Below are 14,784 nucleotides of genomic sequence, written 5' to 3'. Positions count from 1 at the left end.
ACCTTGAAGGAGCCACTCATCACAGTAGGCTTAACTCCTTCATGCATTATGCATGGCGCCATTTTTAGTCACGTTCAGTTCGGAATGTTAATTATCCAAAAACCTTATTTTAGCATCTGCTCCTCCAGGCTTACATTTCACAGCTCAAGTGCTAAAGTTGTAGCAGGGTGAAGAAACCTTTTGGGCACACAAACACATACAGTGGAAACCAGATATTTACATCTGCTGTACAAATAGTTACAGCAGATGCAACCTTTTTTTTCTTTTTTCTTTTTTTTTTTTCCACTGTCAGATATTAAATCAGATTAAATATTTCTTATTTTTGGTCAGTTAGGTTTATTTCTACATGCTAATTGAAAGAATGGGTCATAATTTAATCTATATGTATGTTTTACTGTCTTTAATGTTAAAGGTTTTTGCATATTTAGAAGAAAATACAATAGAAATATCCTTTATTGTCCCACAGTGAGGAAATTCAGGTGTAACAGCAGCAAAGTGACAGGACATCGAGGCAAAATGTCAATTTAAGAAAGGTCAAATCATAAACATGCATCAAACAGAAAAAAAAAAACTGAGATTTCAGAAAATACTAAAACTGACCAACTTCTAAAAAAGTGGGAAGCAGTGCCACATGGCTGCTGATCGACAGCACTAAGATCGACCTCCTGGCTCTGATTGGTTGTTTCCAGTTAGCATACCGCAGCTTTAAAGGCAAATTAAAATGTATGTGGGCCCTCTTTGTTTAGGGTTGGGTTTAGAGGTAAAATGTGAATACAATTCTGGATAAGGTTAGGAAAGGACTAGTAATTGTTAGGGAAAATGTCTAGGTCATGCATTAATGCAGTTACTGAAATGAATGGAAGCCAATGCAAAGTTCTAAAAAGGGTAGAAATGCAAACATGTGCATGTGTGTGTACATGATCCATTGAGATGTTTCTCTTTATTTCTCTAATTTTGAGTATTAAGGAGCAGAAAGGTTGTGGAGCTCGAAGGTAATTTGGATTTTGTTTCAGCTTAAGCTATTATTGACTGTGCTCAGATTTTCTGCTTGTATACAATTGATTCTGCCAGTAGATTTATGTTCGTGGGAACAAAATATGTGCTTTGTCAAATGTCTTGCGGCTTTATTGGTTTATAATGACAAGACTGATGGTGTTAGAACACAGCAAAAAAGAAAAGCTTCCAAACCTAAAAAAAAAAAAGTTTGAAATGCAATTTGGCAGAAAGTTGTTATGATGAAATATGAGATGATTGCAGGAATTTACTGTTTTTATGCATGGATGGATGCAGAGAGAGGAGGGATTATTTGAACAAAATAGACTCTTGTAGCCTTATTATTGCTATGATGTATCTATTTAGTGAACGCAGTGACACACTGGCAGTCTTTTTTTTTTTTTTTACTTGAGGAAAAATTGATTCATGAAGAATTAGCTTTACAAGTGCCCTCATGCTTAGGGCATACTAATTAATGTTTTCTACCCCCAGACTCTGCAGAGATGGCACTTAGCCATACTTGTTCATACATACGAACACAGCTGCAATAAATGATTTTAAATGAAACATAATCATTGTGCATATTCAATTAGTAAAACATAGACATGGACTGTGGAAAGGCTTCATTATTGCCAATTTAAAGAGATAAAGCATCCCTTGAAAATGATCAAGCAGAAATGTTTTTCACTTTAAATGCATAAATAATTATCAAAACGTGTTGCTCATGCACCTCTGTTTGACTAATGTGGTTTTGTGTCGATAAAGGCAAAGGTCAAAACATCACATTAGAATTTAGTCCTGTATGACTGATCTACTTTAATTATCTACATAAAGCTGATGTTTGATGGGCTTTTTAGTGTCCTTTAGATGTGTTTGTTGTCACATTAAGCAGGTTTTAAGAGCTGCTTTTCTTGCGCCTGTTTGGCTTTTCTGTATCAGTGTCTGTCCCTGGTGAGAAACATTTCCAAATCCGAGTCTCTATTTAGAGAATTCTTTTAAGTTTCTTTTTTTTAAGTCAGTACACAACTTACTATCTTCTGTTTTAAGTATAGATACTTGTAGAACTTCTTTCATATTTAATTTTGTTAAACTTTAATGACTTTAATGTATTTGAGTCTTTTATGACGTGAAGTAGTGTATAATTGTGAAATAAAAGGAAAAAAAGTTCAACATATCTTACAAAAAAAAAAACGTTTTGAAAGTGTGGCGTGCATTTGTAGTGCTACATTGCAATCTTAGCGTGTTTGTTCTTGTTTGTATGTGACATATTGTTTCTGTGGTTTTCTATTTTGAGTGAAATATACATTTTTGCATCTTAGAGCTCATGCTTCCACGAAGATTATGTGAAAACAATTGTGCATAGGCTCCAACTTTCATAAAGATTTGCAGAGCATTGCCAAATGTCTTCCTGTCTAGACATACCAGTGACAGAGAGTGGCTTTAGCGATGTCGCTCAGGCTGTCTGTATTTCCCCTTCCCCATGTGGAGGAGGAGCTCCGGCCAGCTGTTCTAATCCCACCCTGATCAGCTCCGAACCTCTGTTGTGTGGCTCTGCTGTCAAGATGTTTTCCATTCAGACTCTCAGACATGACAACTTCTTGGAAAACGGGAGCAGAACATAGACTTAGCAATCTCAGTGTGCAACTGAGAACCTTTGTGGATTTTCTCAAATAGATATTTATTAATTTAAGCTCTTTTTAGCAAATTGGAAAAACATCTTTTAACAAAAAAAAAATATATATATATATATATGCAGATGTTCTTAACTGGGGAAAAAATAGCTGGAAGACAGAGACAAGAAACATTCTTGGGTCTTTTAGTCCCCTTCAGCTGTTCCTGATATAAGCAGAGCATTACTAATGCAGGGGCAGGTGTTTATCACCACCCACAGTTTACCCTCTCAATGGGAATCTTGATGCATTCGTGTTTCTGCTCTGAAAGCATCAATGCTTTTGTTTGCTGGAGCTCCCGATGTCTGCAAGTTTGGAGTTTTACATGCAGCAGCCTTTATGAAGTAATCAGTGGGGATCAATAATACGTGCTCTCAGTTTATATTCTTAAAAAAAAAGTTTTTAATAAGAAAAATTAGACTTTTTTAGTTGAATTACACTGTTTGGGTTTTGTCTTTGTCTGCTCTAATGAAGGTTGCCCTTCATGCGTGTGGGATTGCGACAGACATGGTGTTGGAGCACTGCATCCAGGCGGGAGCCGCCTTCATCATCAGTCCTTGTTGCTACGGCTTCATCCAGAATGCAGTCAAGTTCACCTTCCCTAAGAGGTCTGTGCCTTTCCTCCACTCCTCCCTCCAGAGCCACCTCCCTAAGCTTAAAATGTTGTTTGTGACCTTGTTAGTCTCATGTCAGATTAATGCTGCCTCCTTTCCCCCCTCCTCCCTTGACTTTTTTTTTTTTTTTTAGTTTCCTTGTTCAGCCCCTGCTGTCTATTATTCCCAAATTCATTCTGACTCCATTTCTGCTCTCACATAGAGATAATCTGTCTTGTCGCTGCGTTTTTGTTCGGCTCCCGTTTTTTATCAGCACCGCTGACAGTCTGAGGCAGCGGTGTCACATCACCTCCTCTGCAGGGTCCGTCCCTCACATTTTCAGTCTTCTTGTCAGCTCCAAAGAGGCGGTCAGGGGTAATATAAATAGACTGGAATGGAAATCTGCTTGAAATCGCTCTTGACTTGTGACATGCAATATTCACTTGAACAGAAAAATGCCCCTCGATCCGGCTGCTTGGACGATGCTGCTCAGTTAGAAGTGAAAGAGAAAACGCAACGCACCATCAGACAGTGAGAAACAGGAGGATGCACTGAGCGTAATTGAAGTTGATTGGTTGCTTAATGCTGTTAGAACTTACAGTCATAACAAGGCAGACAGCTGCTAAAACAACTCAATGCAACTGATTGCTGGGAAACAAAGCCGTCGTGTGGGAGTGCTGATGTAACGTTGGCGTTTTATGGTGGAGAAGCTGGTGCAGCAAATGATGCTCCAGGCGTCAGGTTGGAAGGAATGGTGCTGTGTGGGATATTTTACTGACTTCTTCTTGTTCATTCTATGTCAATTTTGCATTTTTAGAATATGTAGAACTATAGTTTAAATACTGAAAGATTTTGTTGAACTCGCACAAAAAAAAAAAAAATGTTGGAACCGACAGGTCACACTCATCTTTAAGCTGCAGTAAGTAATAATTTTACAATGAAACCTCTCTGCCTGTCTCCAGGTAGTAACACTAAGCTTAGATGTCTGAAACAGCAGGCAATTCTAGTGTTGCTCCTGTAACTCTCTCGTATATCAGCCATGTGTTACTATGACATAGTAAGATAATTACGCTTCAATTAGACCATCACCTGTGTCAACTTATCCACAAATTTGATCTTCAACTAAGCTAGGCAGCCTGGATTTTTTTCTTTTCATTTTTTTAAGGAAATACCTTTTCCTTAAAAAAAGATAAGGGAATATAAAGATAGCTGGTGGTGTGGTACCTCAGACAGGTGCTTGCCTCAAGAGCCATCTTGAGTACCACACTTTAAAAGTCTCATTCTGCATTTTTACTCAAGACCATTTAAGACTCCAGCTGCATCAGCCTTTTATTGTTTTTTTTTTCTTTTTCGGCAGCTTAGTGTTAAGGCTTGTGGCTGCATTTAAGTGCATTTAAGACATTTTCATTTATATTGAAAATGTCCTCCAGATCGACAAAGGACCATTAGATTCAGAGTAACTTATCTCCTTGTTTGATTTGAAGTGTTTCGATTAATAACAGAGACAGCCAAGAATGTGTGCATACTTGAAGTTTTAAATGGTATTTTTGTCATCAATGCTGAAGTAGTCTTATTATCTTCCAGCAGAGGAAGCTTCAATGGACAATGGAGGACGGCATAGTGATCTGCTCCATTGCCAGTTGTTTTTTAATCTTCTTGGCTGTTTAAGAGAGTAAATTAATCCTTATTCTCCAAATATGTACTATTGTTAGATTAGCTGCTATAACATTTCTGTAAGTGTCAAATCCCTGTGTCTGGGTGGTCCTTTCTAGGGAGCAAGCCACCTTATATATCTAGTGTGACATAAATAATCCAAGTAAAATTGGACTGTATACAGATATTTGCTATAACAATGACAAAGTCTGGGAAACTGGGAAACACTTTGTGTTTTATTTTAGCATTTTTATTCAAATGTGATATTTACTAAGAAGAAGCACCATTACAAACATTTAAACAGCTGAAGCAGCAATCAACTGCCTAGTGCAAGTATCTCAATTTTCTTTTGCCAACTCAGCTCTTCATCCTTCATAACTTCTTGTTAGAATGACAGCAAGATGTTTGTGGGAGCAATACGAAGATGTTTCTGCAGGCAACATGTGGAAAGGATCTGCACACCTGACTCAGTCAATCATGACACTTTTAGTGTTTTTTTTTTTTTTTGCTTAGGGTCATATTCCAGGTAGTCATGTGTGCATTCTGCAGGTGTCTACATTCCAAAAAGTTTGCAGGTTTTTATGAGCTGTGAAACTCAGCTTCCCATTTATATTAATGCTTCCAAATGATCCTCCATGTGACCGGGCTGACTCTTAACCCTTGACACAGCGCTTGTTGAATTTTAATTAACATCAAACATTAACCAAACTTTGTGACGGATAAACTGCATTTTATCCTTCAAAAATAAACTGACTTCTTTCCCAGGGATAAAGTAATTACTCTATGAAATCATGAGCTCTATTTGTGTTTGTTTTATCTTTTTTTTTTCCCCTTCTAAAATTCATGGGTTTTATTTGTGAGAGCTTTGTCCATTAAAATTGACTCTCACAAAAAGAGGACACACACACACACACACACACACTCATGTGGCCTGAGCAGCTATAAACATGAAATATATGGCCTTTCAGAAATATTGCAATATAATATTCAGCTTCCTCTTATTTGTGCATGTAGTTTTACAAGTAGAGATTCTGATGTTTTATATCTTAATGTTTATTTTCTTTCCATTGAGTCAATTTTTCACAAGTTTGAAACTCCTTGTCACAGATTTTTCAGACAGTCTGGAATGACTCATTTGCTTTAAGCATCATGTTGGAATAATATCTCTAAGCCAACAGTGCCCAACTGTGGATCCCACAGCGCTCTACCCTGACTGTTTTAGATGGTTCCCTGCTTTAACACACCTGATTCAGATGATTGCAGTTCAATAAAACCCTATTAATTAGCCATCAATTGGAATCAGGTGTGTTGAAGCAGGGAAGCACCTAAACATGCAGGGCAATGTATCTTGAGGGCCAGGGTTGGGAAATACCGCTCTAAGCTATTCTTTGACTGGAGTAGAGGAAAATGTTTAGCTGAATTGGAATGACTTGAACCTCATTCCAGTTGAGTTAAGGTGATTTGAGGCTTGTCATATACACGGAATATAAACACACCACATGATTGCTTTTAATATAAAAGCGACTTTCTTCAGTTTAAGCTAAGCACAAATTACAGGGAATGTCCCAGAAAAGAGAAAATATTCATTTAGCACCTGCTGTGGTGAGAATGACTATGCTTTAACATCAGAGGCAGGCTGGTGAAGTGTGATGGAAAGACAAAAGTAGATCCAATCTTGTTTGAAACAAGATACGAAGGATATCAGAGGTATGAACAACAACTTGTTGAACCCTAAAGCCAGTGAGCTGCAGAAGAAGAAGAGCACCTCCTCCTTTTTGGTGAAAAACGGGTGTTAGAACCTATGATTTGCACAAAATTAGACAGTAACAAATTGGAAAAATGTTGCTTGGTACAATGACTATTTTATTTCAGTGGCAACATTTGAATATTGAGGTCAGAATTTGGAGAACATTAATCAAATTAAGGTTACTGGTGGATGTGTAATGGTTTGGAAAGTATTTTGCTGGCACTCTGTTATTAGAAGCTGATACACCTAATACTTGCAATCACAAATTGTCCCTTAAGCTTTTTACTTTTTTAATATACCAATGGGATTGGTGCTAAATTTGCAGACTGACCCTAAGAAAACAAGAACGGTGCCATCTGTAATGTTTTGCCTCTTGACTTATTTTTTAGCTTTGTGATGATTCTTTAAATATTACCAGATTTGATCAAATAATATCTTTTGATTACTTCACAAACGCACACAGACAAATAATTACATATTCTCCCGTTTATAAACCTGTGAAGGCGAAAAATGACCAAATGTGGCTATTCATTTTTACAGTTCTCTATTTGCATGGCAAAAACATTATTTTCTCTTATATACTTTAACATGTTTTGTCTTCTGTTTTTACAGCAAAATGTTTCAAGAGACTCTCACATCCAAGGTATGCTTTACACTTTGAATACATCTCCACCAATTCAATTTTACTTTGTATCAAATAAAGCACAGTTCTTACAGATTTGTGAAATGTTCACATAGATGGGAGCCTTCAGTAGCTGTGGGTTTATCTTCCTAATGTCTTCATCGTTACACTTCCTATGCTTTCTTTTTCTTCTCGTAGTTCGATACTTTTTTGTTGACGTCTCGAATTAACCAAAGTGGAAAAGAAAAACATTCAGTGGTAGAAAAATGCTCAAATTTTAGCAAATCACTGACCCATTAAAAGCTAAAGATATTCTTATTCTGTAGATATCAACAGTTAGTCAGCATGTCCAAGTTAGATAAGACTCTGAAATTAAAACTAATTAGGAAATAGTTTGAGTTTCACACATAATATATAAATCCTTTACTTATAAAGTTGAATATATTTGTGTTACCAGTATTTGCGGGCAAGACTAAATTCCATTATTTGGCTTAAACAAAACAACACAATATTGAGGGTCCTATGGTCATATTCAGCTTAAATGTAATTTATTTTTTTAATATACTTCTCCTGAATGATTAATATATTTCTGGCAAGCTAAAGTTGTATTTATTTATTTTTTTCTTTTAATCAGACGTGAACAGAGCTAATGCTATCTTTACACTGATTTCTGTCTTGGTGAACGAATCTTATGCAGGCTTTTACAAGGGAGGAGTTCACACCCTCCAGCCACTCAGGCCTTTATCGCTCAGCACAGGCACAATGCTGCTCTTCAGGGAGAGGCTGTCCCAAAGTGATCTATGGGACCTGTCAGAGCCCCCGAGGGGGAAATCTGTGTAAAGTAGCTGCAGGTCCTAACCATGGCAACCTCAGGTTGATGTGTCAAAACACTGAGCCAGCTTCTCTTCCTTGGTGCAGAGCAGGACCCTTACATGGGCTGACTGGCACAGAGAATAGTATACAGTGCCTTGCAAAAGTTTTCATCCCCCTTCAACCTTTTCCACATTGTGTCAAGTTGCAAGCACACACACTTTTGTTTGCAATTCTTATGTAGAAGAAAAGAATAGTGCAGGGTTTTCATTATTTTTGTTTTCTGTAGAAATAAAACATGCATTTATATTCAAACCTCTTTATTCTGTTACCCTCAAATGTAACAAAGCGTTGCTATCAGTAGACTCAAAGACTCTATTTTCATTTTGGTGTAAACGTGGCTGTATCATATTTTTTTTTTCTCAACTTTACAATTATTATAATTATTTGTGTTGTTCTGTCACATAAAAGTGTTCATAAAAAAGTAAAAGTGGCTATAACGTTAAGAAACGTGAAAAATCTTAAAGCGTGTGCATACTATTGTATGATACTGATTTTCTGAGATTGTAGATTATTACTTTTGTTTTTATCATCGAGAGAAAAACAAGATTAAACAAAATGACAACAAAAAACAAACTCACAACTTTTGATGCGGGAGCCCCGTAACGGCGCAAACACGTTTCAACACTTTATTTCTTTTGCTGATGTTCCCTGTGCTTCTGCTCCCAGACACCCACTTGTCTTGTTTTATAGCAGAACCACCGTTGTCCTTGTGAACCGAAAGTAGTTAAAGCAAACGACAAGATGCTGACAGATGCTTGTGAAGTAAAGGGTTAATGGTGTGAGGTGTTGGTGCTCGGCTCAGACGTAAAGGGCCAGCTCTGCTTTACGGCCTTGCATTCAGCATTTACTCTGCACTGTGAAAAATGGGATCAATTAAAGCAGAGGCAGCTTAGAGATGACTTACTGCTCTGCTGAATCGCTTGTTACATGAACCATACACAGGGAGAAGCTTAGAAGGGGAAAGTGTGTCCTTTGTTTGGAAATAAATTACCTGGGTTCATGGGGTGTGTTAGGAAAGCTGACAGGGATGCACATATTTCACTCCTAGGGGGTTGGCAGTCGTATTATTTCCTGTGTGGAAACTATTTTTAACAAACGTATAAATTAGAAACATGTCACCTGGAAATGATTACGAGCAAACAAACAGCTGCAAGCCGGATCCATGTCACAATATCTAATGACATGTATTATGGAAAAGGCAGACACAGCGACTGCTGCTGGGGTTTGTACATGGCAACAACCACTAATGGAGGCTTGTTAGCTAGTCTGCTTGCTAATGTTGGAGCCGCAGGTTTGGGTGTGCTGGCTTTGATTTTGTGTGTGTAAAAATAACCACGTCGAGGAATGTTGAGCTTTTTTGAGCCGAAAAGATTTGCGACGCGTCGAGGTAAGACATCTCATTTTCGGGATCGTTCCCTCATCACTGAGCTAAGTACGCCGGGTGAGATTGCAGTGTCACTTTTTGCCACTGTTTATACAGATTTACAAAACCGCGCCATGTCTCCAGTCTCGTCTGGTGGACTTTGTTTTGACTCCACAGTTGCTACGCAGGTCTAATAAGATGATTGTTAGTTAGGATATGTTCTTGATGCATTCTTGACAAAAGAATTACTACTTTCTCTCTGCAATCATGCTTTGCTTCCATTTAAAACGGGAAATTCTTGTAGTTTTATGGGCATAGTGTAAAAAATCTTGACAGATCTTGACAGTAAATGCAAACGTGTGTGTTAAAACAGCTAAAACAGACAGACTCCTTGCTTATTGTGCCTAACCATGCGATGTGCTAAGAATGTTTCCCGCCTCACAGGCGGAACATGCCGAGATCTGCATCATGGCTGTGCACAGATTCAAGCAGGTGTAGGCTAAAGTAGGAGTAGTAGACAAGCAAAACTAATCCATTCATCCATCTTGGTTTCACTGAATGCTTTAAATGCCTGAAATGCGTGGCTTTGTTGCGCCTACTGTTGCAGCCTCGAGGTATATCGTTTCAAAAGTTGGTCAAACAAGATAAACAGTATTTCCAGATTAAACAGTTATTTTTCACCTGTCTTCCTCAGGAACACATGATCCTTTGCCGCTTTGCAGATCAGACTGCGGTCCAGTTGCCACCTGAGAGGCGCCTCATTGGTACTGTTCATAATCTGCTCTTTTATCCCATCCCGTCTCCATAATGCAAAACATTTGTGGCATTAAAGTATAAGGATCCCTACTGTCCTTTTGAGTTAATATCATTATTTATTATGGTGAACTGTGAATAATTTTTGCACTCGTTTCTTTAATTTTCTTGACTTGTTTTTCTTTTTTTTTTCTTTTTTTTCCCAAGCATCAAGTATTTTGTTTTGTTTGTTCCAAGCGATATTTTTCTCTCTCTGTTTTCTTAGCTGAGATTCATTCTTAGGATCTCTATATGGAAGGTTTCTATGGGGTCTTACAAAAGATCATATCAATTTTAAGTCCCAGAAAATCTGTTTTTGGGGTCAAAGATGCACGGTCACTGTGCATCTGCTAGTAGCCACTTCCACTTGTCTGAGGTTCTAAATCTCAGTTGAACTGGTCTCAGTTTAATGCAGTTCATTTCACTTTAAAATACTGTTCAGTTGATTTCAACTCAAAATTCGAGAAAATTAAATTAATTTGAAAATTATATTAGAGAAAAGTCCTTGTATTTACTTTAGCTGGACCTTGAGATTGTACTTTTATTTATTGACATTTTTCATTTTGTGAGAAATCTATTGAATCCATTTGTTAAATTTCCTGTGGGTGTACACTGATTCAGTTATCAATGCACAATTGATAACTATTGTGAATAGAATAGTGTAAGTCCACTCTACACTGTAAACATTCACGTATTGCAATCACCTCACTATGACGCTTTAATCTTGTGAAACGTGTTAAAAACTTCTGACACAGCAAAAAAAGAAAAAAAAAAACTGACTGAAACAATCAGCTGCCGGATCAGAGTCCCATTCAGATGGAAGTGTGAAACCTCCACTCCTGTGCAGGATCTTTACTGAGAACTGTTTTCATTATGCTAAGTACCCTTTTTCAAGTTGATAGCTTTCCACTTTATCAAAGCTTCATTAAATCAGAGAAGCTCCCCAGGGTTCTTGAATCTGAAGCCTTTTTTTTAATGTGTCTGACACCACCTGTCACTGCTCTCTTCTATCAGATTACAGAACATTTTCTTCTTATTTTCCCTAAGTCTGCTAGTCAGGCTTTTACCATCAAAGCAGCATGACGATGGACAGTGTCTAATTTAGGTGGGAGTTTTTTTTGTTTTTTTCTTCTGTGAAGAGATTAAATACATAAAATAAAAACCTGAACTAGATATGTGTAAGTAAATACTCACTTTGCATAGGTTGGGAGTTGAGTTAAATTGGCATCTGATCCTCCACAGCCCAGCTCATGCTGTGTATGTTGATACGGCACACATATTGCAAATTGTCAATTAATGAATTAATGTCAAGAGCTACTCCTGGTCCCAACATATTTGATGTGATTAGCAATCTAATCGCATCGGAGAAATGTTTAGCTCGCTGGTATTAAGTCAGACCTGCTGTGTTTGAAGGAAGAGAAATGCTGAGTGTGACTAGAAGAACCTCATTTCTACATTAAAGTTCAGAGGCAGAAGCATCGCAGCGTTGGCAATATATAACATTGGGGGTCAATAGAGGATTTCATTTACTATAAAAATATTGATCAAGTGCTTCTTTACTCAGCCTTAACACAGAAGAACGGTTCTGTCACAAAGTTTAAAAAAGGAGCCTCCAGTCCTTCACAAATGATCATTTAAGTCGCACATTTCCGGCTGACATATGTCATAATTTGTCAAATGCTTACTTACTTAATTAACATGCTAATTGGTTTTGTGTTTTTCTGCACTGCTAATATTCTGTCTTTCTAAATTGAAATTCACCTTCCATAGTAATTTGAGGATTATTATGGTAATAGTTCTCTAATTATTACCATAACAGTAATTATGGAAATAAGTATTACCATAATTATTGGTAATTGTGGTAATAATAATTTCCATAATTTTTAACATAATTACCATATGGTAATTTGTTTGTAATTACATTTTGTCATAAAGCTTATAAAATCAGTGATAGTTAAGTTATGGCACTAATAAAGCCAATAAATAACCATATTTGTCTTTAACCGTCACCCAGTTTAGGACTTGTTTGGTCATCTTGCAAAGCCTCAATTTCTACTGGATTTCAAGCAAAAAGTGTTTGTCGTCTCAACTCTTGATTTGGTGATAAACAGTAGCATTTTATCATTTTTATTTGTGCCAACGCAGGAAAACGCTGCATGGGCTTGGTGGACTTGGACCGGGCTTGGGCTGCAGAGACTCACGGGTACTCGGTTCAGGTGATGACCATGGAGCCTGAAAGCTGTTCGCCAAAGAACAACATGTTGATGGGAAGGCCGCCGCAGAGGACTGCAGAGCCAGCTGGACACGTCGACGCATAATCAGGACCGTGATCCCTGCTGCACAGCTGAGCGTCTCCAGAATCGTTGAAATTGATGCCGGGTCTCGCTTTGGCAGAAGCTTTTCTTTTAGATATCCATTTTCAAAAAGTCTTGGTTTCATGAAAGGTGGAAACTGTCAAACTGCATTTTTAAAAGTTAAAAATAAACTTGGAACCAACAAGGACGGAAGGTGTTTTTCTTTGAACCGGGACTTTGTCAGAGATACTCCGCCACATAATTTGCAGTACCATGATTGTGTTTTCGCTGACACTGTGTGATCAAGCTGTCCAAGTACACAGAAGCATCGGTAATTTTACACTTACTTTGTTAATTAAGCAAATCAAACGTCCCCACTTGCAGACGATCTGCATATGCAGTCAGCGCCTTCTGATTAACTGCGGGCGAAATATCAGAGCTATGAGACTCATCTGCAGGTGAAGATCAACTAGGGGATACCCTCGGCACTACCTCACCTTCATTTCTGTGTGTTTTAATCAAGTAGCGCAAGAGAAGCACCTTTAGAGGCAAAAAGCAGCTTTCAGCTCCAAGTGTTAAACTCTTGTGCTGTTAAACTCTTGACTTTAAATTAAGTCTTTGTGGAATTCTGTGGAGAGAGTGAATATTTCTCATAAAAGATATGTAAATAGACCAGCATCCTGCAAAAGAACTCGCATCCATTGAATTTTTACAGATGTTGATGTTATCTGCAGATGTGTTAGATTTTATATGATGCACTGCATGATTGTGAGTTGGTAGCAAAATTATCTTTTTAAACATTTCTACAGGTAGAATCTGAAGTGAGCTATAGGCCCTACTATCCCCCCCCACCTCCCCAATTATTATATAATAAAGCCTTCCTGTTTTTTCTTTTGCTTTGTTCTGGACTTTGACTGGGCCATTTTTACATGTCTTTAATTGACACACATGGTTTGATTGTTTCGTTGTAGCTCTGACCGTATGTTTACCATATGTGTTATTCTTCTACAATATTATCCCTGTGGCAATGATGTCTTCAGCATTTAAGCAGTGGTATTGGCTAAATTTGCTCTTTTGAGAGACAATTCTTTTTTCCCCCCTTTGCATTTTATAAAGATCATATTTCTGAACTTCAAGACTTCTAATTGTCCTGTCTGTGGATTCTCCTACTGAAGCTGTGGGCTTCTGGAGCACCTTATGAGAAACTACCATGATCCTCTTGGCTGCTTCAATGGCCCAGCGTATCAGTTTAGGTGGCCACGTTTGGTAAGTCTGCAGTCGTACCATACTTTTCCATTTCTACAAATACATAGAACATATTTTAGATTTATATATGTTTTACAGTTTTCTTCCAATTAACAAATGTGTTGGTTTCTTACGCAAACGTTTGTGGAGCTGATAAAATATGTCAAAAAAAAAAAATGTTAAAACTGTGATTTCTTTTTCTATCCGCTGTGTACATCCCCTATCTTACATTCAGCAGTATTTATTAATGAATGATTGTGTCAAAAAGATTGGTGTGCTTGGTAACTTAGATAGAGAGGCTTTGAGGGAGATGCATCTGTACTCATCTGAATTCTGTCAGCAGAGTCAGTCGGTCCCGAAGTGAATCTCCACAGACACAGCTTGTTTCAAGGACTGGGATTTTTCCTCAAGAGGAGGCGTCTGACTCCCTGTTCACGTTTGTGTGAACGCAGGTGGCGTGACTAGAAGCCTGCATCTAAACCTGTGAAATTGCTTGATTTAAGCTGAAGGGAAGATACTGGAGGTTGACCGGGGTGCCTTATTATTGCAGGTGGAGTGGATTAGTTGATTTCACTTTTAAACAAGGATCGTTCTCTTGAAGCTTTTCAGTGAGTGCATCGCGCTGATGTGCTAAGACCTCGATATTATTCCGAAACTGGATAATTAACATTTCTTTTAGTGTCATTTTCGAAGCCGAGTCAAGAAGATTATTTGCTTTTGTCTAGAGTAATCTGATACTTTGTGCAAATTGTTTTCAAAGAAGACAGTCATTTCGTCTGTGAGTAGTATTTATCCAGAAGATCTCTATAATCAGATGTGTGGATACCTGATTTAGCTTTCAAAAGGTTTTGCAGCAAAACTAATCCAGCTTCCCAAGTTGTAACAGTTTATCCACCAGCCCACCTTTTTTCTTTTTACTGATACCCCTGTGTTGTAAAC

General features: G+C 37.8%; 1 protein-coding gene across 2 annotated transcripts in view; it reads left to right on the top strand.

Annotated features, from left to right (window-relative positions):
• Positions 1-12,808, top strand: part of gstcd (glutathione S-transferase, C-terminal domain containing) — a 44,656-nt gene extending 31,848 nt beyond the window's left edge. For both annotated transcript variants that reach the window (XM_088003994.1, XM_014999828.2), the window contains 4 exons: positions 3,138-3,271; positions 7,269-7,299; positions 10,209-10,278; positions 12,452-12,808. In XM_088003994.1, the coding sequence (XP_087860120.1) occupies positions 3,138-3,271; positions 7,269-7,299; positions 10,209-10,278; positions 12,452-12,624 (408 nt within the window). In that variant the 3' untranslated portion in view covers positions 12,625-12,808. The remainder of the gene's footprint in view (positions 1-3,137; positions 3,272-7,268; positions 7,300-10,208; positions 10,279-12,451) is intronic.
• Positions 12,809-14,784: the final 1,976 nt, after the last annotated feature.

The sequence above is a fragment of the Poecilia mexicana genome, unplaced genomic scaffold (assembly GCF_051168715.1).
Source record: "Poecilia mexicana isolate PSO_F unplaced genomic scaffold, ASM5116871v1 scaffold_1, whole genome shotgun sequence".
NCBI classification, from domain to species: Eukaryota; Metazoa; Chordata; class Actinopteri; order Cyprinodontiformes; family Poeciliidae; genus Poecilia; species Poecilia mexicana.
This window is presented reverse-complemented; position numbering and strand designations above follow the sequence as displayed.